This window comes from Stegodyphus dumicola, chromosome 5 (assembly GCF_044657685.1).
Source record: "Stegodyphus dumicola isolate Sdum_Otavi_A_Nest chromosome 5, ASM4465768v1".
NCBI classification, from domain to species: Eukaryota; Metazoa; Arthropoda; class Arachnida; order Araneae; family Eresidae; genus Stegodyphus; species Stegodyphus dumicola.
Window position 1 is genome coordinate 157655135 of NC_140772.1, and position 25938 is coordinate 157681072.

Sequence of the window (25938 nt, forward strand, 5' to 3'; positions counted from 1 at the left end):
CTCTCTTTTTTTTTTTTTTTGAGCAGTCACAGATGATTTGACTAAATATTAAACTTATGCAAATTTTTAGCAAAGTTATCAGAGACAGAAATAAACTATGCACTTTTTAATTTAGTAAAAAAGAAAGAGTTTTACTAGATAAAATCTTCGTTCCATTTGACAATGAAATTTTTCTGAAAATATTCCTTCCAAAAGCTATTGGAACTGAAAGAATGATGCTTTGAGTATCATACAGCACATAACTCTAATATATTAAAAGCGTTTTTAAGCTAAAAAGCTGGCTCTTTCAATTTTGTAAACTCTACCAAACTACCCTTGAGAAAGCGCATACTCAAAAGTGACTCAATGATTATAATTTTCCTGTGCCCAAAGTATTTTTCAATAAATGTAATGAAGCAGAGAACCACTACAGATATAATTTGGGAGACTTTAAATTTTTCCCCCAAGTATAACGTGAAATACGTGCCAGTTTCCAGTTCTTCGTAAAAGCCTCTTTCCCTTTAGACAGATAGCCATAGTGTGTTTTGCTACAATCCCATAAATCAAATCTAATCTGTTCCATTCCAAGAACAAGATCATTTGTTGGTTCAATTAAGATGCTTTCTAAGGATTATATAAATATCTCGGCCTCCTGTAAAATATGGTAAACAAGCATGATCAAAAGCATCCTGTACTTCCTCACAACAACAACAACAACAACCAAAAAAAAAAAAAAAAAAAAAAAAAAAAAAAAAAAAAAAAAAGGGGGGGCATTCTGATTTGATTTCTGAGCAACAAATCTAAAGTGTGCATTGTAAAAGGAACAATTTTCCCTCAAGGGTCAGTTGATGCTATTAATAAAGAGTGTTTCAAGGCATTTTCCTTAAGAAAACAAACTAATGAGCCAAAAATTATTTAAAAGCAGAAACTTGAATCAAAGGATTAGGAAGTTAGGAATTAAAACAACAGATGCTTTCTTTGACAGTACTGAAAAACAGCCAACTTTTTCAACTACTGAAATCCAATACAGGTAATAAGGGTTGCAAAACACAATAATTCACTTAATGTAGATGTTGAAAGACTTCACTTGGCAGAAAATCTGGTCCAGAAGTTTTGTTTTACTTTAGTTTTTTAATGACAGTATCATAATTTCATTAGAAGAAAAACAGCAATCATTCTCTTTTCAAATCAAACCACATTTTCCTGTACACATCACTAGCATCACATTCATCATCAGCCCAGAAAATACTTTGCCCAGAAAACAGAATTAAATTCAGAAATATCTAACTTCTTTATGAAATTAATTTTAATTCTATATTTATGAACACTTTTATAAAACTTTTGGGGCTTATATCTGAAAGATATGCTTTTCAAATCATTTGAATTTCATTTTAACTTCAACAGCTTTATTTAGCATTGCAAATATTTTCTGCTGGCTATTAAAATTGCTACTTCACAAGAGAAAGCCATTAACAAACTGGCATATACATTATAATGAAAAGAGTGAAATAATTAAAATGTCAGGAAATTTTGAGGTACAAAATTTGCAAAAAACTGTATCCAGAGTATCTGCCTCTGGCAAAAATATCAGCCACTATACAGCTAGTCAAACAGACTTTGGATTTCAGTTGTGGATTTCATAGTCCATGCAGTTTCAGTTCTATGCCAGAGTTCATTCATCTATCACACTGCATCCACTGTGCAGGAATGAATGAAATATTCCCAAGCTGTTCCTCTTAATCTTTTGTCTTTCCATTTGACCTTAGCCTAGAGTCATTAATTTTTCTATGCATGTGCACGAGATATTTTTAAAAAGTTGTATATTAATCTCCTGATTTATATAAATTCACACTTATGCACTGCATCTGCCCCTGAGAAGTAGTCACATTAAGGAGGTCATCATCACAGAAATTATTGTATTTTGAATATGAAGACCTATGAGTACAATAATGCATAGTATACTTTGATAGATTTACGAAACTCAGTTAAAGTCATCATGCTATAATAAATCAATAATATTTTAATCTAATGGATATCAGAAAGAATTAATTAAAATATTTTTATAACAAAAAGAACACAATGCCCCTCAAAATTAATTACTTGGTAATTTGCATACTGTTAACCATTTTGAAATTATATTAATATTCTGCTTTGGAATGATGGTTATAATGTTTCATAATTGTACACATAAGAACATATGAAGTAGATCTACCTTTTGTAATTATTTATTCATTTTTTGTTTGTTTTAAAATTATATTACCCCCAAAACATGATGGGTTGGTAATTAAGACCCTAAGATCAATATTGTTCTGATAAGCAATACAAATAGCTTATCAGAACAATATCATAAAATGACCTCAGATGCTGCTTTGCCCATGCTCTGTAGTGTAGTTATTACACTATTTTACTTTCCTTAGTTTAAACCTGGAATTACAGTGTCAATAAATTCTGTATATATAAACAGGAAAATGTTACACTCATTGCAAAAAGTAAAACATGATAACAAAAAAGCAATTTCACTCCTGCATGACAAAAACTTAAATATAATTAACATAAATATTTGATTTCAAAATTTGTGATTTTTAATGTTTTGAATTTGCATTGAGGAATCAGTTAATATATAAATTAGAATAATTCAAACTTGATTTTTCCAATTAAATATAATTTAATAGTATTCATTTGTGAATTGCTAGTGCCTTTAATTTATAATTTTGTTACATTTGGTATGGGAAAATAATTTTCACACAAGTCTAAAAATACGTTATTAATATTTTTATGAAGTTTTATTACTTTAGAATCACAATCTTTTAATTAAACAAAAAATTCATTAAACTGCTAATATTTTTCATTTTTCAATTAATGCAAGTAGTATTACAAGTTGGCTGCATGCCAATATTAGCATTTTCTCGAACATGAATTCTATAATGTTGCATGAATAAGATCTCCATCTTGAAATATATATATATATATATATCATTGCATAGAAATGCTTGTCACTAAATCTCTTAACATCCAAAACCTTTTACCAAACTGATATTTTACTTTTAGTTATGTTCAAATGCAAATATTTTACTCTTCAATTTCTATGTGGATCCTGAATATGATCTCCGAATTTGATATAAAATGTCTTGGACAATTTTTATGGCATGGGTGTCACACACTTTTTGTGTTTTTTTTATAATAAATGGAAAAGTTTGCTAAATATTAATATAAGGGTCAGAGAAATGTATAAAAAGTTAGATTACACATTTTTTTTTAAACTGACTACTTTAAATTTTAAAACGCCAAAATATGAATATTTGCATCATTTAAAACATTTTTATAATTGGAATTATATACATATTACCAATGGTTGCAAAAATAAAGATTGAGTATGAACTTATGTGGACATAGTATGTACAAGTTCATTTATGATTGTAATGCATTTAAAGGCTGTCAGGCATTTTAAAGATGTACTTACATTTGACTTTCTAATATAAATTAGCCTACATTTATAATTTGCAGATAAACAAAAATTGTGCAAACATTTATGCAACCAGTCTATTTTGTCTCCAAGAACAGGATACAGGATGCGACAATTGGCGTTTTATAATCTTAACAGCTTGGCTGGTAAGGCTGTTTTTCTAATAGTATTATTTTGATAATAACAAATGAATGAACAAAAAACTTGGAAGTTAATATAGGTATCCAACTGGTAAAGACAGCAAATTCAAAATGAAAGGGCAGAAAGCATAAGGATTGAAAAATACATCCTTTAAAACTACCTGTTATCTTTCTTTTGGAATTTAAGCCAAAATATCTTTTTTTTTTTTTAACAGTTACTTTCAATACCAAATAAAAAATATAAGTTTTTTCCCCAATGATAGTCTTCTAATTTTGGAATAATTGCAAAGATTACTCTCTAAGCAAAATTACTGGTAGGAGTTTTAAAAATGAAACAACACTCTGACTGAAAAATGGAAGTTCACTTTCAATCATTAAAAGGAGATAAAATCAACATTTTATCATTTTACAGGGCAAAATATCATACAAAGATAAGTGATATATAAATGCAAAAAATTTGCGATTTGCTAGTAAATTGCATAAATAATTATTCTTATTTTCCAGGTATTATTCTTATTTTAGAACAAATTACCTACCATGAGCAATTTCTCCTGAAATGCGATTTTCCAGAGGAAAAAAAAAAATATTCCCCGCACACAGCTTCAAGTTACAAATTTTCAACCCCACCAGAAAACATGGCAAATAGGTAAATACAATAAACAGATACCTGTTTTTTATTCATTGCTTCATTAAATATAGCATTCACTTCATCCAGTTCTTTTTGCTTCTCATCTAATTCAGCTTGAGCAATTGCAAGTTCTTTAGAAGCTTTAGCATTTTGTGCTTCTAACATGGCCAAATTAGCCTAAATTCAAAAAATTTTATTTTACTAATTTTTTATTTACTTTAATCAATCCAATGGGGGGAAGAATAAATATTTTTATTAAAAGCTCACTTTTAAAGGCAAGACTTCCTTATTCACTGCAAAGAAGCTAGCCATTGCAAGGGTCCATGAAAGCAAACCTGCTACTTGAGCACATGCTTTTTGAGCTGTTTCTAAAGTATAATCTTCCATATGAATATAAGGTTCCATTAATTCAATAACTTCATCATTTATAGTATCTTTTGGAAATTCCTGAAGTTGTGATAGAAACCCTGCACCGCTCATAACCTAAAGCAGAAAAAGAGATACATATACAAATAAAATGAAGCAACAGAAAAAGCTGAAATTCAATTACTTAAAAAATTTCATATTACAAAAATGCAAATTTTGATACACCACTAAGTATCTAGGAAAAAATAGATTCAACAATGAATGATTTTCTTCTATGATAATACTATATAATTGATAATACTATATAATTGACAAGTTCATTTATGATTGTAATGCATTTAATAATTAAATTTTGATTGCATTTCATATTTCCCAGAAATTATTAATAAAGCAATGATAACTAGGCATCCATTAACAACTGCTATAAAGCATAAATTAATAACATACATGTAAACAATACAAAAAGTTGTTTCTTGATATTTGATGCACAATGCATGACAACAAGTAAAATTTAATTATACATGGCATCTGATATTGTTCATATATTTTTACAATTAAAGAGCAAAAACTTGAATTTATTAGAATATTTTCTGTTATATCAGTATGTCTGATAAAAGGATTACTTTGTCATGATTCATGAAAAAGAAACATAAGAAAATAACCTTTTATCACAAATCAGATTTTAGACAATGCCATGTCAGTCGCTGATACAATTTATTTTTCTTAAAATAAAAATAAAAATAAAAATAATAAATAAAACTAATGAAATAAAAATTAAATAATAATAATAAAATTAATGAAATTCTAAGTGTTTCTCAGAATGAAAGTCCTTCTAAAGTTTAGCTTTATATCAAATCAAAAATTCAAACAAAGAAAGAGTAAAATGAAAATAAATTCTAAATGCTTTAGTTTCATTTCATCTTAAAAAGTTTAAAAACTTTGTTTAAATTTCACAGCAATAAAAATATTAAACTTGCTGTAATTTTTATCACAAGTATTGTCCTCAAATGACAGGAGTATTAAAAAAATGCCCATATATACAGTATTACAATCACATAGTGAGCAATAAATGCATTGATTACTAAATCCTGTTGACTTCATCAAATGAATTGATTTCTCAGTGATTGAGCAATCAATTTGCAAGTATCATGTAAATTTCCTTTTTCCAGGAATAAAGATCTTTAAGTTTACAATGCATTTCATTTTGAAGGGTACACGAAAATTCTCTATCAAAAAATCAAATTTCACCTTCATCAGATCAAACATTATCAAAAAAGAGACAGAGATTGTATTATATCAACATCCTAATGTAACTCGGTCCTTAGGAAAAAAAGTGAACCAACAGGTTCTAATGATAAAACAAGTTATAATTCCTTAACTTTCTTTTCACTGTCTCAAATATATTGTATTCATGTTTATCCATGATTAAACAGAAGTTAGAATTCTTATAGTTGTACTACCATAAGTTACAAATATTCATATTTAATACTTCCTCAAGTTTATACAAATACAGTTATGCCAATCCCTGAGACAGCATAGAATTCTTAAAAAAACTACTGAATTATAAATAAGGCCTCTCTAATATGAATTTACATCTGATTTTTAAAACAGAGCTTATTAATCAACATCTATATGTCTACATGTATATGGGGAAATATGCACCACAACAAAGGAATTGTCAATATTGTTCTTATCATTTTCCTTTTTCAATAGTCATCGATCCGTTCCCTTCATTTTGTTAAATATCAGTCTGTAAGAGTTTTTTTTTTTTTTTTTTTTTTTTTTTTTTTTTTTGTAACTTGCTGTAGACATGAAATTAAAGCGCAAATCTTCACTATCATCTCAATTTAAAGTTGGGATTCGTAAGTCTTCTAAGGCTGTAACTGAGAACTTCATGTATGTTTCTTCCATCGCTCACTAAATAACAATCTTGAATGGAGTTTCTGTTGATCATCATTAAAGGGGGAATATGAAATCGGAATTTCAGTGTGCCTATTAAGTCACAGACAGGAACACATTCCATTATTGTCTCACAATCATCATAGTCAGAAGCCAAACTCTACATCTCAATATTTCAATTTCCTCTAATTTTGGCTTTTAGCTACTTCATTAAGCGCACATCAAAAAACGATTTCTTCCAAACAATGTTCTTTCCTTTGCATCGAGCCCCTCACAGTTCTGAAATGATTTGGCTCATTAGAATGACAGGAAGTATTATTCTCTCTTATATTATGAGCACTCGAAATCAAAAGGATCCTTTATTCAAAATCTTTTTATTTATCTACCTTTCTTAGCGACTATCACAAACAAAAATTACTTGCATTTCCTTTCACAGAATCTAAACAAACAGAAGTATTAAACTTTCCTTGAAATCAAATTATTACAAAACAGAATGTTAAGAAGGAATTAAATTTCACTGGTCATACCTATATAATTATTGCATTGCCTCAGAAAGGATGATTTTGTGGTGAAGTTTGTCAAACTATTATGACATTTCATTTTATGACCAAAATTGGTTGTACAGTCTTCCAAAAAAAAAATAATATGCTGTAGATCTGGAAACACTTATGTTGGGAAAGGAAATATTTACCTAATACTCAGAATGGATCACTCATTTGGAACAGAATTTTTCTTCCTTTCATGACCTTTCAATACCAAACCATGATTAATGTCTTTAATATTTGTCATATAATACATTTATAAATAACCTGAAGTAACAGTACAAATAATAAACAAATTTTGAAATGTCTCTAATTAGCAATTTCTTCTCATATAAATCATCAAAATTTTGTTGCTCTTGTGCACTAATATTTTTAATGTCCCACATAAAATCAAATTCAAATTTAAGTTAAGGAACTGTATAGTAAAATTTTATTGAAACAAGTCATATTTAATTTTAGTCCTTAAGTGAAAACTTAGGTTTGCAGCTATAAATAAGAGTAAAAGTGTATAATTTTAGTCAAATGATTCTACTATTTTGGGTGAATATGATAGTCAGAAAATTAAAATGAAATAAACAATTTTTAATGCCACTGCATTTATTCAAACATTTCATGTAAACAATATAAAATAATCCTAGAATTTATTCTGATTTCTTACTTGTTTCATAAGAGTTTTTGGTTCAACATAATACTCAATTTAATTTAGCACACTTATTTTGAGATATAGTTTATTTTACTATCAAGTATTTTTATATCACATAGATGATTTTTATATCATAAATTAGTATAAAATTAGATATTCATACTCAGATTTGCTTAAAATCATACAAGGAGAAATATTTACTACACACACACATGCATGCATATGCAAATATATGAAAAAAAAGCAGCTTAACTGAATGTGATTAGCAATGAATTTAAATCAAAGGAAAGAATGAAATTATACTGCATTAAAAATGTGTTCTTATCATAATCTTATTAGTTAGTTAAGAATATTGCTTATCTTTTGAAATAAATGAAATGTCTTAAAATTTCCAAAATTAGAAATATTATTCACCAATTTAAAATGGATTGAACAGCATAAAATTCACAGGTAAAGAAAACAGATTATTTCAAAAAAGTAACTACTCATATATATTTCTGTGAAATACAAATTCACTTATATAAAACATAAAAACCTTTAAAGATTGAGCCCATGAAGGTGTGGGACATGGTTTTTCTGGATCTGGTACAACCGGAATCAAAGGTTCTCGAAAAAGTATAAGCACACAATCCATAATTCTCATAATTAAATGTGGTGGTTTAGCTAACTTACGCACAGTAGCAATATCAGCAGGTTTGATTGTCTAAAAGTAAGGAATAAAATACATACTTTATTAAAAACAAAACAACATACATTTGTAAAAAAAATATTCTTTTAATATTAATGTAATATTTTAAGCAGAAGTAATAATAATTTCAATTGTAAGTACAATTTTTTATAATCAAAATTTTTTAAATAATATTAGCTAACAATTGCATATTTTATAGAATGAATCGTTTTCACTGCGAAAAAAACTTACTTTACAATTTTGAGAACAATTAATTGTCACTTATTACACTATGAATTCTAGCTTCTGAAAAACACTGTACTTTAATTTTTACCCTTGTTTTTTTTAGAAATTCATAACATTATATATATCCTTATAATATAACAACAGACATAACTGGAATTTGGATCACTTCAAAAACAATAGGAATTTCTAATTGAAATAACAGTGGATGTCATTTTGCATAAAGAGATGAGAAAGCAAATGTTTCAGATAACAACAATATAAATGATATTGTGTAATATAGGAAATTTTTGCAGCAAGATCTCTTTAATAACATTATATGCAAGTCATTAATTTGCAAAAATGACGTAATGTCAGATGAACGTTAATTAACTTGTGCAAAACTTAGTGTTAAGTAGCAAATACTGCATATAAAATACATTTGTATCCAGTAAAAGAACACTAAATGTTACATAATAAAATGTAAATGCAAAATTACAGGAAAAAGTAATAATGTTTGGCTTATAAACAATTGCTAAAAATAATAGCGCAAAGGAAAAAACTGAATAATCATTTACAGATTATTAAATAAATAAGAATAATTAATTACAGATTATTAAATATATGCAGTTGCAAGAATAATAAAAGAAATGATACAGGCAGTTGACTGCATAACTTTCATGTCAGACTATTATGGTTTTAGATTTATTAACAACACTTCCATTGTTTTAGATTTATTAAAAATATTTCTATTGTTTTAGATTTATTAACAGTGTAATACTCAATTATTTGAGTATCAACTATGTGTAATTTACTCTTCAAGAAAAATCAATGAATATTTTTTTCAAAAATATAAAAGTAAATTTACAAATATAAAAGATATAAAAAAGCATCAATAAAGTAAATTCTATGCTAGGAAAAAAAAAAAATTGAGATTTAATTTTATACTTACTTTCTCAAGGCTCAACTCCTCAATTATTAGTACAAAAGATATATTTATATTATTTTTAGTCCCTAGGATTATTATTTAAGTTAATTTTTAACATTAGTTTAGCTCAATTTGAAAATTATTTGTAAAACTTTTAAGACAAGTTCTTTCATAATTTAAAAATAAAAAAATAAAAAAAAAGTATCAAGTATCACCACATGTAAATACAAATTGTAATTAAAACACATAGAATATATGATGAACTTGACAATATTATGCTAAGATGCTTACTTACCAAAAGCAATAAGAGAATTTATGGCATATTCATTTGAAAAGGTAAAGATTTAGTAACAGTACCATGAATACAGATTTAAAAAATGTAATGCTGGGCATTTTGTGATAGTCAAGAAACATTGTATAAATGTTGTTCCAGATATTAGAGCATTAATATAAAAATATACAGACAGAAAATAATTTTCAGACCTGCAAAGCTGCTTCTGCAGCTTCCAGGGCAGGTCTTGCAGCTTCAAGCTTTTCTTCTGCAATTGCTTTTTCAATTGATATTTTGTCAACAATTTTTTGTGCTTTATCCTTTACAATCTGGACTTCATTTTTAATAACTTCAGCACTTTCTGTTTTCTTTTTCACATCTACAACAACCTAGATGAAAAATAATTTTTAAAATAATGAATAAAGAAATATATAAAGGAAATAACATTTCAACTTGTATGAATATATAATATATGTATATTTTATCACAGATTCACAAGTTTTGAGAATAAGATCATGACGAGAGAAATTTGATGAAATAAATAATAAGTGTAATTTTTAGACATATTTTTGGTCCAATTTAAATGTGCAAAAATGACTAATTTCTAATGTAAGATTTAATTCTTTTTAATCCATAGAAAATCTGACAGAAATGAACTTTATATTCAGCACAAAATTTAGGTATATTGCAATAGGTTTGAGACTATGTCTGTTCTAAAGAATAATCCCATCCCAAATCAGCAAAGTTTTAAATTACTATAAGTTGCTTTAAGCTTTATTTTTATTATTTTGCCCTGTTTATATATGGTAGAAATTTGACATTTATCTATAATATATACATTCACACATCTAGGAAAAATTAAGAAGTTTCAAGTTTTGGCTTCTAAATATGCCTCCAATAACTTAAGCTGTCTTTAGATTGCTTGCTGAATTTAAGTAACTTACTGTCACCGAATTTCAGTTAAATAAGCTGTAAATCAAGAAAATGCCACTATTGCCACTTAGAAAAGAGCCAGTTAAAAAAAAAAATGATTGCAAATATAAAGTTTAAAAAAGTATTTGAATAGTAAATGAATTATGTACAGTTATAATTCATTAATAATGCATATATTTTAGAAATAAAGCATTAAAAATTGACAGACGATTTTTTTACAGTTATCATGTAATTCATAACTATAAAATGAAAGTAAAGTAGAGCCAATAAAGTATCTAACAAAATAATTTTCTGCACTGTTAATTAACGAGTTATTTTACCCTATCTAGTGATTTCTTTTATTTCTTACTTAAAAAAAAAAAAAAAAAAAAAAAAAAATCTACTAGAGTAAAAAATGTTCCATTATAAATTCCACTTTTTAATTGCTAAAGAATGTATAGCATTTGATTTTTAATTTCTGATTTTTATACAGATATTACTCAAGTGTCTGGAAACTTCTAGTCAGATACTTTTATCAAGCAACAAAAACAATGTAAAGTGTTTAAAATTTAACTACAGATTTTTAAATACGTACTTTATCAACTTCAGCACTTGCAACAACAAGTTCCTTTTCTTTATCAGCTAAGTCAATCTTAAGTTCATTTACACTGACTGTGGCTTCTTGCAGTTTAGTCAAACCACTATTTATGCGATTAGCAAGACCATTTATATCTGATCTTTTCTCTGAATATATTGCCTTATAACCGTTAATGAATGCCAGATATGACTTGGGTGTCACATATGTCAAGCGACGATATCTGTTGAAAAATTTAAATAATCATTTAAAACACCTCACAAGTTTTTTGCCATTTTGAACTTCAAGAAGTTTTTAGAGCCAATAATAAAATATTTTTAAGGGTATTATTTAAAATTAATAACACATTAATTTATAAACTTTGATATAATACAATTTATATGATTACTAGATTCTGACTGAAGGACTCAGAAATTGAACTATATTTCCATTTTCAAGCTATTGGCATTAATAAGGAATAATTATTTAAATGCTTGTCAAATTGCTTTATAACTGACCTCAGCTCCCGCCATTAATAATAAGAGGAACATTAACTATTTTAGGTATAACACTATATGACTGCGTTAAAATTTTAAGAAATGTATTCAGAAACATGTAAAAAACAAGAAAATTAATTTTAAATTCTAATTTAAAGCATTAAAAATTATAGACTTAGGAATGAAATGTTTAGAATCTCCTCTGTAAAAATTCATTGCTATCAGATTGTAAAAATTTATGTATTAACATAAAATTTACTAAACATACTTGTACATTTTATTAACATAATATTTTACTATAGCATTATTGCTGAAAATATTCGATATTAATATTACATAAAATTTTTTCCTTCATCTTATTAACAACTGTTAAATAAGGGTGCTTTCATTTGAAGAAATAGCTTTACTTTTGAGGTATCTTTGGTAGCAGTGATTTCTGTACAGTACTTAAAATTACTGTAAAAAAAATCTGCTATTTTTTATTGCTTGATTTTAGATGAGAGATCTTTATAAGATCTGTTGCATGCAGCATAAGCATTTGTAAAGTTTTCTTTTAAATTTCCCACATTTTTCAGTGGAAGGATTTTCATATCGAAAACAGAACTCCAATTGATTTAGTAAAAACGATTATTTCTTCTTCAATTTTTCTGGTCTTTATAATTTTGTCCTGATGTCTGTCCCTTAATTATGTTAAATTTTAATATGCTGAAATATTGATGCATAAGCAGTTTTGTTGTAAATACTAATAATGAAAATTCTGAGTCTTGGCTAAACCATATTACAGTAAAACTGTATTGTAAGAATGCCATATGAAATGGAGATTTTCCACATTTCTCAGATCTTGTCAAAGTGAAACTGTGCTGCAGGAGTGCCATATTATACAGGGATTGGTTATACATGTTTCTTCCCACTATATGAAGAAAAACACAAATTTTAGAGTTTCCATGTGAACCTGAGACTCGCAAAATGCATGATAGAGATAATCATGATACAGCACCGACAATTTATGACACCTTCCCACCAGATGGTTATTTCAATATGACACTAGAATTCTTCACCAAAATTGTTGAACATCATTTGGAACAGCTGTGTATAATTGCTGTAGCACTCATTTGTGGAACACTGAACATTTCTACAAGAACATAAGATGAATTTCTAGTTTATATGAGTACAGTTCAAAACAAGCATTGTGTCACCAGCTCTGCAAAAAAAACTTGGAAATTACAGGAAATATTTTGGACTGATATACTGGCTAGTCTTCTTTGTAGTTGAAAGTTCTTCACAAAATCATAGCTACTTTGAAAAAAAAATAAGCCTCATTCAAACTAATAAAGACCTGCATCCAAACAAATGAAATTCAGATTGCCTAATTACTATTGTCACAACCATGTTGCAACTACAGATCTAATAGAAGACGTCATCCTACAAAGATATACTGACATACAGAGATCAAGCTATTTGAGCACAGAGAATACCGACTCACTTTTATTTGACTTGCCCTTATATCTTCTGGTATTTAGGAATAAGTTTATGAAGTCCTCTCCCTATATGAATGCTAATATTTTTTATGCTGGAATAGCGGGAAAGGGAAAGAACATAATTACCACTCAACTATTATAATAAACAATGGCTCTTTAAATAAGAAATTACATGCGAAGAAGCTAAAAAAAACCTTCAAGTAGTATGCAAATTGGCAAAGTTTACAGTTTTTGACATCAGAGATCAGCCATCTTTCAAATGTGTTATGAAATAGAAAAATTAATCAATGATTTACTTCAAAAGTGCAAAACATTCTATTATAATAACTCTATTATCTATTCTATTATAATCAATTTTTAGTAGAAGCAAAATTATAGTTATATAAATGCAAAATTAGTAACAACCAAGTTTTTATCTAGAAGTGCTATCACTTGCTATTAGTTCCTCTGACAGGTCTATCACTTGTTTACTGTAATTAGTGAAATGTTTGTTGTAATTAGGAAACAGGCATATCACAAGTCATTTCGGCATGTAGGTAGGAAAAACAGGTATAAAAGTAGTGGAAATTGAATATCAACTGCATAGAATATAGCATATAAAATTTGAAATCAATGTCAGCATAACACATAAAACTTGGAATCAATGTTTAATATTGAACCAGTTGAGAAGTTCTGTAAAATTGTCCATGTGTTATAACTACTTTTCCCCCTCCCTTAGAACAACGGTTCTTAACATGGTCTGCATGCCTAGGGATGCAGGAGACGTTTCTAAATTTTCAATGAAAATCATCACCTGAGTATCTGTTAGAAACAGGGGACACTGGGCAAGATTATTATAAAGTCAGAACACAGAAAAGATTTTTGTGAGTCCCTCAATCGTCCCCTGTAAGACAAGGAAGAAACATAAAAAAAAAAAAAAAAAAAAAAAAAAAAAAAAAAAAGAGAGATAGTTAAAATATTCAGAAGGAGGTATAAAATGAGTCACTAAATCAAAATTTTGTGAAACTAATAGAAATAGCAAATCATGCATCCTATTTTTCTGTACTTATTAGGGTGCAGCTTATGATTGGTATGAGAGTTATATAAGAATTATATACAGTTATTTTTTAGCATCTGTGAAGTATGAGTCAGCATTAAAAGAAAAAATTCAAAATTTAAGTATTAACCCTCCAAGCACTATGTATTTGTCCCTGAACTTCAGAGCTCCCCAAAATGCCATGAATAAGTGGTATTTTCTTGATTCTAACTCCATAATGATCCTCTCACTTTGTACCTTGACTCCTTCTCTTCTAATATACATCCAAGACCAAAACAGATACATCAAGAGATGGCAAAAATTTTGGTATGTAATGAATTAGAAAGCCATCCTTTTGTGTGGAGTTTTAAGTCCATAGCATTAGAAAAGTTAAACTGCTTTTTGCTATTAGATGAGAAAGCAGAACTGATGTGATAAGAGCATATGATCATTTAAATATTGTGGAAGATGATTCTAAAAATACTGATTCCAGAGCTCATATGAAGGACTTGAAGATTGAAAAAACTGACCCACATTTTGAAAACATTATTAATTCTACAAAGGAAATAGCAAATAAATTAAATATGAATCCTGTTTCTCCAACATTTCAAAACAGAATATATAAATTTGACTATGAAATATCAAATGAGACTAAAAAATTATGCTAAGCAAAATTTTAAAATATATTTTTACTTGATTTAGATATTGTCATATCATCAGTTATAGAAAGATTTATACCTTTGATACCACACAATGAAGCTTTTAAACAAACTGACACATAAATAAAGTAAAAGAATAGGATGACTATGATTCATTAAAACACAGCAAAAATTTATTAAAACTTGGTGACAATAACAATTCTAATAATCAGACTACCAATGCAATGATTTTATTTAAGGAATTAAAGACAGCAAATTTTTGCATATGAAGATATCCTAACATGTTTTAAATTATGCAATGGATGATTCAAACATAACAGAAGAAGTAAAATTTAGTAATTCAAAAGTATAGATAGGAACATGAGGCAGTTTTCATAAAAATGCCCAGAAAGAGTGGGATTTTTTTCCAATGAAAAATGACAGAATAGCTAAATTTTCCACAGAAAGATTTTGCTTCAATTATGTCAAAAGTTTGCAGTATGGCACAGTGCAGTTTGCAATGCAGTTATAATTACAAATATTCAGTGTCAGAGACATCATTCGTATGTCTGCCAGTATGATATGGCATAACACTCCACTCAGCATCTAAAAGGATTCACTGTAATTCCTATCACATCATCCAATATTTGTACAGCTTTCAAGTAAGAGTGTAACTATTCTAAAAGTAAGATTTTTCATAGTTGACAAAAATACCAAGCCATTCTGTGTATTTTTTTGTGGAAACCCCATTCTGCTACTGTCTGTACTTTTTGAATTCTAGAATCTTAACTTTTTTCTGTTACCTCTGGATCCTCTTGTGTATGAAAATTAATTAGCTAATATACTTCCAAATACCTCCGCAGTATTTCATATTTACTTAATGTTACTTGCATTAAGAGAAATATTTTTAATTTCTTTCAAGGATTTTACTGCTTCTGGTAAATTTATTAGAAGAGCTTTCACAGCCACATATTTTACCAACTGTGGCTGCTTCCTTTTAAGTTGTTTTTCGTATATTTTTTCATAATATCTGACTGAGTAGTGGATCTGACAAAAAAGCAAAATATTTTGTGGATAATTACAAATAGGTTAACTGCTTCCAGTCATATAAGGCAGAATGCCCACTGATAAGATTCAAAGAGTGAGCCAAACATGGCAAAAATTTGACCAGCGCATTCATTTCTGTAAACCTGGCTTATACTCTTTTATGCATTAGAAATTAATAAATGTTGTTCTAAATTATTTACATTATATATTTTTATAATTATTTATCTTGCATATACTTAAACTGTTTTTGCCATTATGTCAATAATTTCATTTTGAATTGTCTTTGATAAATATGATACCCACCCCTTTTTAGGGACAAATATCATATAAATAAAATTGTATACATAAAAATAATATACATAGAAAACATGTGCATAAAAATAATAAATCCAGCTTTAAAAAGCAGAAATACACACCACTGTTCTAAACAAAGGGGTGCTGCCTAGCTGCGAAAAACGTAAATGCTTTGCTTCTTCACTTGAAAACACATAGTCATGTTGACAATCTGTTGCATTATACTTTAATGTACATTAATTTGCATTATTTCATTGGTGCAGGATGATCCAGAATTTGGAGTCTCTCTAGTGTCTTCTACAAGATCTTATTTTTAGTCATAATTGGCTGTACTTTCTTTTAACTCTTTTTCCCTTAAAAAGAGGTGTAGTATTTAATTATACATATCTTAAAAGAGGTTTTTAAACCTGACCTTAAAACTACTAATGTTGTAGCAAAAATAGACAATATTCCAGATATGATCCAGTGCCACAGTTGAATTTGCCACAGAAGTTGCCAACCTGGGTAAGGACCCCAGCTTCCCCCCCTCCAATCCAGGACTGTGCTATTTGCATCAATAGCAACAGGAGAAAAGGAATTTTTCAAATTTTGAAGCTAAAATTAATAAAAAAATATTTTAAGATCAACACTATGAGGAGAAAATCCTATTAATTTCTCAATAATATCAATAAAAAGGCACTTACGAATTAGGGCAACTACCTTGGCTCAGTATGGTGGTTTTTGCAGAAGAAAAGGTGATTTGGTGAATGTTTGGATTGCAGTTTCAATTGATCACATGGTTGCCTGAGTTTGGCGACTTCTACTAAGATGGTTGGGCTAATATGTAGGTACCAATAAAAAATGATAACAGATACTTCAGATATATAAATACCTCATAAAAGATCTGATTCTGAATTTTGTCGAAACTAAAGTTTGGAGAGTAAAAATGTAATAAATGACATATGATGTTAAAAATATGTTGTCATTTTTTAATACTAAAAAAATAAGGGTACCTCGGAATTTATTTAATTTGCAAATTACAATAATTTATGGGAATGTTGGAATACAGCATTCTACAAGGATGCCTCATATCCACATGGCAGCCCTGTTTATTACACAGAAATACAATGGTTCTTCAAGAGCCATATGCTAAGCAGAGTTTCTGAACTGTGAAGTAATACATTTTTTTAACCGTTTGACTGCTACGTGGCACAAAAGTGCTGCATTTGTCTCGAAAACCACAACGCAGTTAGTTATTTTAGAATGCACTTGTGTTACAAAGTATGTGTGAGGTCAGATTATGTGTTCATACCCACGAAGCAACAAAGACACATTGAAACTCGCACAATTGAGCGAATCATTTCATGGATACTTTTCATTTTCATGGATACCACGGGAAATGATAGCAAAACTCAGAGATGGATTCTGGACCCATTTCTATTTGAGCCAAATTTAATGGACAACAATGATTTAATAAAATGCTATCTTACTGAAATATGAGCCAATGCACATATTCAAAAGGGATTTATAATTCAGACAGAATTAGAACAATTCTGGTGTACACAGATGGAACCTAACACAAATTGGCAAAAGTAGCATTGCACACACTTTTACCATTTGTCACCATCTACCTGTGTGAAATGAGATTTTCACAACTTTTCCACAAAGAAACATAAGCCAGAAATCGCTTAAATACAGTTGATGACTTATGAATGGCTCTTAAACTAAGAATTAAAAAAAAAGCTTCACTTCAAAAATATTACTATTAACAAACAACACAGACACTGAAAAAGAATGTATTATTTAGCATGTATACGTAAATTTATGTATTTATTTTTTACCAATAATTTGTTTGCAAACTAATAGTTTTCTAAATACATAAATAAATAAAATTAAAAAAAAAAAAAAAAAAACAGAAACATATTTTTCAAGAGAATGTGAGAATTTATTCTCTGATTCAAGAGGTTCTTGACCACTAGAAATGCTAAAAGCCACTGTTTTAGAAGCTCAGTGAGAATAAAGAGATGCATATACTCAATCCTTTTAAGTTATACCCAATTAATAGCAAAAACTAAATTGGCTGTGTTATGCTAAAAATATTAAAAGCTTAGATGGCAGAGTGAATTAACATTTGTAATTAGTAAATTAACTTTGCAACTGAAAATAAATTTGTATTGATTACTTAAAAGTTACAGAAATAATTTATACATTTAAAATCCATAATGTTTATTCTTTCTTAAATGAGACTCTTATCTAGATGGAATGACATTATATTAAAAAAATGTCAATTGAATTACCTTTGAAAGTATTCAGTACATTGTTGAGAAACAGCATTATGTATAATACCCATTGCTTCCATCAACTGCACCTTAACTTCAGGCTTACATTCCACATCAAAATTCTTAATGAAATGTGTCGAAACATCAATAAGAGCATCAGCTGGCCATGATGTTAACCAATCCATTGTGCAACCGGATATAAGTCCAGGAAATTTTAAAGACCTTTTTTGAAACTTTCCTCCAGCCTGAATTGTAAAAATACATATAATAGTAATAAACTTATTAATTGTTTAATTTCCTATCAAATATTATTTTCTACTTACAGTCCAATATTACAACATATGTCTTAGTAACACAAAAGATTAAAATATTACAAATGGCTGAATTAGGTAGAAATATTAATTTATGATGAATATGATATATAGCAGTAAAAGCAAAGTGTACATTTGGCATACAACTCTATGCTTCTGATACAAACCGGGGAAAAGCATAAAATAATGTGTAAATTTGCTCTGGATCTTGTAAGGAAATAATCATACAAATTATCTTGTGTAGGTTCTCTTTTAGGAAGCTCCTTCTTCATTACAGGAAGTAAATTATCTAATATTTCTCTTAATTCATCCTTGGGAAATAAATTGGCAACCTATAAATAAATTTCAAGAATAAAATCAGAACAAATTATTCATAACTACACTACAAACTAGTGATATATATATAAACATACAAATGTGGTACAATTTTTATGGATTTAATAAGATAATAAAAAGGCCACTAAAAAAGATACTCATGAAATAACATTGGAATTATATATAATGCAATGTTCAAATATAATATATATAATGGAGAAGAATATAGAAGCAATACATTATTTTCTTGTAATACATTTCAATTTCTCTTACATTTATTTTAAATAACCACTTGTCCCTGAAGCAAAATTTTATAATTATTTTTACATCTCTCTATTTATTGCGCTTTTTATGTATTTTTTATGTACTGTAAAATTTCCAAAAGAACTTTCATACCATGCCAGTGTTGTACAAGTTACACTGGTTTGTTTAACATAATAACATCACAAAAAGCCACATCTAATTGCTAAATGTAAGAGTTAAATTTCTTATTAGTTTCTCTAAAAGTTTCAAATGAAAGGACTTACAAAAAGATTTTGCAATGAAAGGATTTCATTTTGCATAATGAAGGATTTTGTAATAAGTTGTAAAATTCTCAGCAAAAAATCATTGAAATAAAACTGCCTGGAGAATAAAGAGTTTAAAATTTAATTTAAAAGTATGCTTATATAATGCTAAACAAACATACATTGAAGTGCCACTGAATTAAGGATGGACAATGTTTTGCAAACACTGAGGCTTTGCTGCCTCTTTCTGCATATGTGAGGATCCCACTGTGCAATATATGTGTGTAACTGGAAATAAGATTATTCTAAGCAATTACAAAAATTACAATATTTACAAAAAAATCTGATATGTGGGAATAGTAAAAACTCATTTTCTAGAACTGAAAATTCTGAGAGTTTTATTAAACTATAGAGTCCTGATCTCCTATACCTTCAATTTTTAAGTATTTTCACAGGCTCACAACAAGAAATTCAGAACTTGTTCTCTTAATAAGCCTGAGTTTCAATTTGTCATCATTTGTCATTAACACGTTGATTGCCATGGAGATCACTGGTGGTCACCACTTGACTTGACTACTGCGCTGTGGGGACCACCAGTGACATTACCACTAGTTAAAATACATGGTTAGAGTAAATATCGATACTGATAATTTTTAAAATAATACTGTTGTTACTATAATGGTTTGAAGAATTATAATTCTCAAAACTGTTCTACAGCACCATGGGATCACTGGTGACCCCCTACCATGAAAATTACATTAAACATGATTATGCAACTCACCTTATCTTCTGTGGATAATATTTCAACATAATATACATAGCATAATAAAAAATTCATATTGCTGTCATAAGCAAACCACATAAAATGTGCACGACAGTCAACATGTTAATAACTCTCTTCACCCAAAAGAAGCCCCCTGTCTGCTGAACAGGGAATAGATAGCAGACAAGTTCTCATGGCCCTGGTGAATGTAATTTTGATTTCAAGAATTTAAAATAGAGAAGTAATGTTTGAGTGCGAAATTACATTTATTCATTTTTTCTTATGCTTGTTACATAATAGTATCAGAAGTTGTCAAGAAACTTTAATTTTTACACAAAATCCCAAGATAATTTGTATAAGTATTGTTCAGATTTTCGGTAAATGCATGAAAATAATCTAATGTGAAAAATTTTGCAGAACCACAGATCATCCTGGCTCAGTGATAGTCTGAGGTTTATTCTTTTTACAATATTTTGGGTACTTTTATTAGGCACCCACATGCATCTAAGTATGTAGATCATTTACATCAGGCTATCATTTTCTTTATTTTAAAATAATATGCAAAGCAGAAATAAATTTAAAAATATATAATATAAGGAGAAAATGTCCCTGCATGTTTTCCAATAACATAGAAAATGTATTATTTTTGTAAAATACATATATTACACACAGTTCATTACCTCTCCTGATCCTAAAATAGTATTTAAGTATTCAAGAAATGATTCCTCTTTGATTTCATTATCAGTGAAGATAAACGTAACTCCTTTTCCTTCTTCACCAGCTTTCTTATACAAAAATTTTAAGTCATCAACCAGATTGCCTACATTATATGATCTGAAGGAAAGAAAATCTAATGCAGTGAAATACATTCAGTTAATAATACAGGCACATTCAGTAGCATTTTATAAAAATATACTTTTTTTCCAAAATGTTTAAGAACTTACTAGCTAGTAAGGGGTATGTTTATAAAGGATTTTATAAGGAAACTGATATTATTAGATGGAAAAATGTTAAAAACACACATGCAGGCAGTTAATTTAAGTATTAAAAACCAAACCTAGGACGAATAGCATTTTGTGACTTTAGCCACTTCACTATTTTAGGCTGTAAATATAGTCCTCCATTCAGATGATAAACATAGTTATTTGATAAATGCCTTTGCTGCATGAATTTATGTTAGCATTATTTTTAAAACTAAATAACTACATTAAATAAAATGTGAATATGAAGATTTAAAAATCGAAGCTAAATATAAAGGGATCAGAAATTTAGCAGCATTCAAACAAAATTTTGTGTTCTTTGAAGTAATCCTGCATCACTACAGGTTTTGAACATACAGTAGAATGAGTTGAAAAAACACTTTTTTTAAAAAAAATTTCTATTGTTTTTTGTTGTTTCTATTATTTTTTAAATTTTTCTATACCCCAGAAAAGTTGCTTATCATCCAGCTATGCAAAACGGGAAAAAGGTTTTGGTATAAAAATATATCTTTCATTTGTACACTACACTCAAGAGTTTTGAAAAGTAACAAAATTTTGCTGCTTTTCATCAATATGTTATGATTACTAAATTCAAAACTATTGAAATGCAGTGTTTCCTAATGTGAATTTTGGAGCAATAGGAACACAAACAAAGTTTAAAACCTATAATAATTTCAAATTATTTGTTGTTTGTACAGAAAGTTCAGAAAACACAATTTTTTATGGAATAAAAGCAATATTTTGTAATTTCTGATAACACCCTTTTAGTTGCTTTGGTCACAAGTTTAACATACTGTTCTACAGCTTGTGTGCAAGAAGCAAGCTTTGGAAATCCGCTTACAGTGGCATGCCAATATTTAACAGAATTTTGATGTACTCATTTATAATATTCCTTAATAGTGGAAAAGGAGAGATACTGAAACTAACCACCAAATCATATTAAGTAGTTTGTTTCTTCAAAGTTGAGTTTTGGTGTCTTAAGTTTCAAATAGTCTTTTCTTCGGAAGTGATTGAGCTTTCAGTAATTAGTGCAGCCCTACTTTTCTGATATGTCTTCTTTCAGCCACAATCATTGCAAAGATCAAATTTTTGGAATGAGCAAAGAGAGCATTCAGCTGAATTACTGGGTTGATGACTATTTTTGACAATTATTTTTTATGGTTGTAAATTTTGAATTAGATATTGTGATGTTCTCATGGCTTCAAAACCTATCTTTGGACTGTCTGTGAAATTTTGGCAGTTTAGATTTGAACCAGAGAAGCATGTAACAGTTCAAAACAAAACATATCAACTGCCTAATTTCATCAATATGCTTTTTCTAAGCGCAAATAAAATCTGAGAACTCGATTTGCAATCATCTTGAGGTTGAACGCAGATCAGGATCATGAGCTGCTAAATCTTCTAACATTGTACCTGACTTTATGATAGCAGAAATATCAAGTAAGTATAATTGATCCTTGCTTAGTAATTTCCTGTCAACTTGAGGAATGGAGAATTCAATACTCATGTTTAAAGCAAACCAATGAAGTTTTTCACAGCCAGTTAGTTTTTCCTTTATTGGTCCACTGAATGATTCGGGCTCTGTGATAACATTGACCAAATGATGAAATAGATGATAGAACTTCAGTTCAATGAAGTGTAGAAGACATATAGCTCACTGCAGTGGCCTTCCAACTTTGATTTGATGGATAACACAATTTTTCAAAGCAGTATTAGTTACAATTTTATTGCTCTCTATTACATCAAGTTCTTCAAGGAAAATCTCATACACAGTCAAATGGGAAATTCGGATAAAAGTTATATATTTAACAAGTTGAGTAGAGAAAGAGAAACACGGCCAATATATTCTAATCTGTTTTTTTTTTTTTTTTTTTTTTTTTTTTTTAAATGAGGGAATAATGATTCTCTTTTTTGGCTCTCAGAAAAAGCTTTAACTGAATTAATTATTTTAATTACCATTGTGTCTTTTTTCTTTTATGAGTTACAGGCTATGCATTGTTTTCTTAATAAATTGATTCTGTCAATCATTTCTGCTTTTCCTCTTATTTTTCTTTTGTCAATGACTTGAGAATAATTTGAATAAAATATCATATACATAAAATCTGAATCAATTGTCACATACATAAAAATCTGAATCAATTATCGCATACATAAAATCTGAATCAATTGTCACATAATATTTATAATACGCACAATATTTACAACTACACAATATAGTTACATTATAGTTGATAATAGCAGTCACCATTTAAAAAAGTTTGTAACAAAAATTACAAAATATTGTTATTTTTACAAAAAATTGTGTTTTTAGAGCCATTTGCTCAAACAATAAATAATGTTAAATTGCAGGTTTTAAAATTTTGTGTTTTTCATGCCCAAAATTCACATTAGGATCTATAGCGTTTCAATAATAATGAGTTTAATAACTGTAATATTGACAAAAAAAAAAAAAAAAAAAAAAAAAAAAAAAAAAAAAAAAAACCATTTTTCAAAAACTTTGAGTGTCATGCATGAACAGAAGATATAACTTTATTTGAAAATTATTTTTTTCATTTTCTTAGCTAGATGATTGGCTACGTTTCCCAAGTATAGTGATAAAAAAATTTTTAAAAAAGTGTTTTTTCAGCTCACCCTAATGCACATTAGAGTAAAATCAATGGGTTCAAAGGCTTTGGATGGGTTACATTCTGAGTTGACTATCAGCAATATATTATGCCACAGCAAAAGTTCAAGAATGTTAGGTAGCTAGCTACTTTAATAAATATAAAATATTCCCGCTACTGTGGTTTTAATAAGAAATAAATTTAAAAAGATTTCTTGTATATATATAAGCTTTACAATATTTCTTATTGATTATAGCTTCAGCTATTGTATTATGAAATTTTTAACAATATTAAATTGCATCATTTACTTAGTTATGAAAAAGGCCTCGATTTTGATAACCTAAAAATTCACTAAAAACTCCCTTAAAAATTACAATAATAAAAAAACTCAAAATGAAAAATAGATACAAAAATAGATAAAAACAAATAATTTGAAAAAAAGGATTAAAAGATTGATACAAACATTGACAAATTGGATTAAAACCCAACTAATTACACATACCTGTCTCTTGAATGGTATTTTTTCTTCTGAATTTTCATATTTACACAAATATATTATAATTGCACTAAATTAGTAAGAGCTTCTTGATGCTTTTGAAAGTGAAATATCACCTGTAGTCACTATATAAGTTTTTATATCATGAAGCTTCTCTTGACATATTAAACTTGATTCTAAGTTCTTAAAAATGCAGTGCTCATTTTGGCAGTACATTTGAGGCAAAAGACTCATTTGGCAAAAAGTATGGTCGCTAAATATCTTTTGTGCCACTGCATTTCTAATCTGATAGTCCGTTTTCAAAAATGAAAAGATCCCAGGCCATTCACCAATCAGGGTTTGTACACACTTCTGCACATGTAATAAATCTCTAAGTAAGATGCATTGTTATTAAACATAATCTAATATTTAATTTAATTATAAAATAAATTCAAGAATGAAATTAACTTCATAAATTTTTTCAAGGAATTAGTATTAAATTATAGAATTTCTTGAAACATTTATATTTTACACTTATAACAGGCAAACATATATTAAAGAATATTATTGGCTTTTTATTTAAATTTTACTAGCAGTTAGCTTTATATTGATTTTTTCTCTTATGTCTTATTTTATCACACACTCAGTCAGTCTACAGGCATATGCAAATTATACTAAATGGCATAACTTAAATTGTGCAGTAAAATAATAACCAGCGTGACACATAAAAGAAGACTGGCTGTTCCCACTGCAGCTACATGTTTAGAGACAGAGAGCTGCTGATCAGAACAATCATGAACACCTGATGTTGATATAATTGGTAAGTGCTGAAAGTTAGCTGCACTTTGCCTATCCCAGTCAGTGTTGTAGCTTCGTGTAGATTTGCTGAAGTAACTCAGTTAATATACAGTATTTAATACAAAGTTCAGCCACTGAAGTACCACAGATGATAGGTTGTTTTGCATTATATTAAATCTTATTAACTGCAAGGAATAAAGTTTATGTTAATTTTTACATTTTTGTTTTGTATCTTGCATCCACTATAGATTACAGAAAGGAGATAACTCATCTTAACATGTAGAGATAACTTCTAAGGGTAAGCAGTTAGTTACAAATAATTAAATTACATAGTTAGATACCCTTAGTCATAATATATTTAGATGGTTACAATTACAATTTTTTATTGATAACTATTCTAAAATAATAGTATACATAAATAAGCTACTTATACATGAAAAGCTACAAGACATAAATGTTTTGTAAAAACAACGAAAAACAAAATGCTTATGTGTCATATTAATTAAAAAATATTTCCAGATATTTTAACTAACTTACACCAATTTCATTCTCTTCAGCCTCTTTTCTAAGTTTATTTGTTTCAATAAACAAATCAATATTCCAGCTAGTCTCTGCTTCATTTCCTAATTTGTTAATGTTTTAACAATGTTCCTTTCAAGATTAATTTTCTTTGTTTTTATAAAATCAATTTCATCTTCAATGAATTTCTTCATTTTAGAGTTTTCA

General features: G+C 28.2%; 1 protein-coding gene across 1 annotated transcript in view; it reads right to left on the reverse strand.

Moving 5' to 3' along the window:
- LOC118184242 (dynein axonemal heavy chain 8-like) overlaps positions 1-25938 on the reverse strand; it is a 442084-nt gene that overhangs the window by 101583 nt on the left and 314563 nt on the right. The window contains exons 59-66 of the mRNA XM_085817842.1: positions 21037-21190; positions 18940-19104; positions 18480-18706; positions 11256-11478; positions 9961-10137; positions 8196-8363; positions 4478-4693; positions 4250-4387 (exon numbers count right to left, since the gene is read on the reverse strand). Coding sequence (XP_085673968.1) covers positions 4250-4387; positions 4478-4693; positions 8196-8363; positions 9961-10137; positions 11256-11478; positions 18480-18706; positions 18940-19104; positions 21037-21190 — 1468 coding nt within the window. The remainder of the gene's footprint in view (positions 1-4249; positions 4388-4477; positions 4694-8195; positions 8364-9960; positions 10138-11255; positions 11479-18479; positions 18707-18939; positions 19105-21036; positions 21191-25938) is intronic.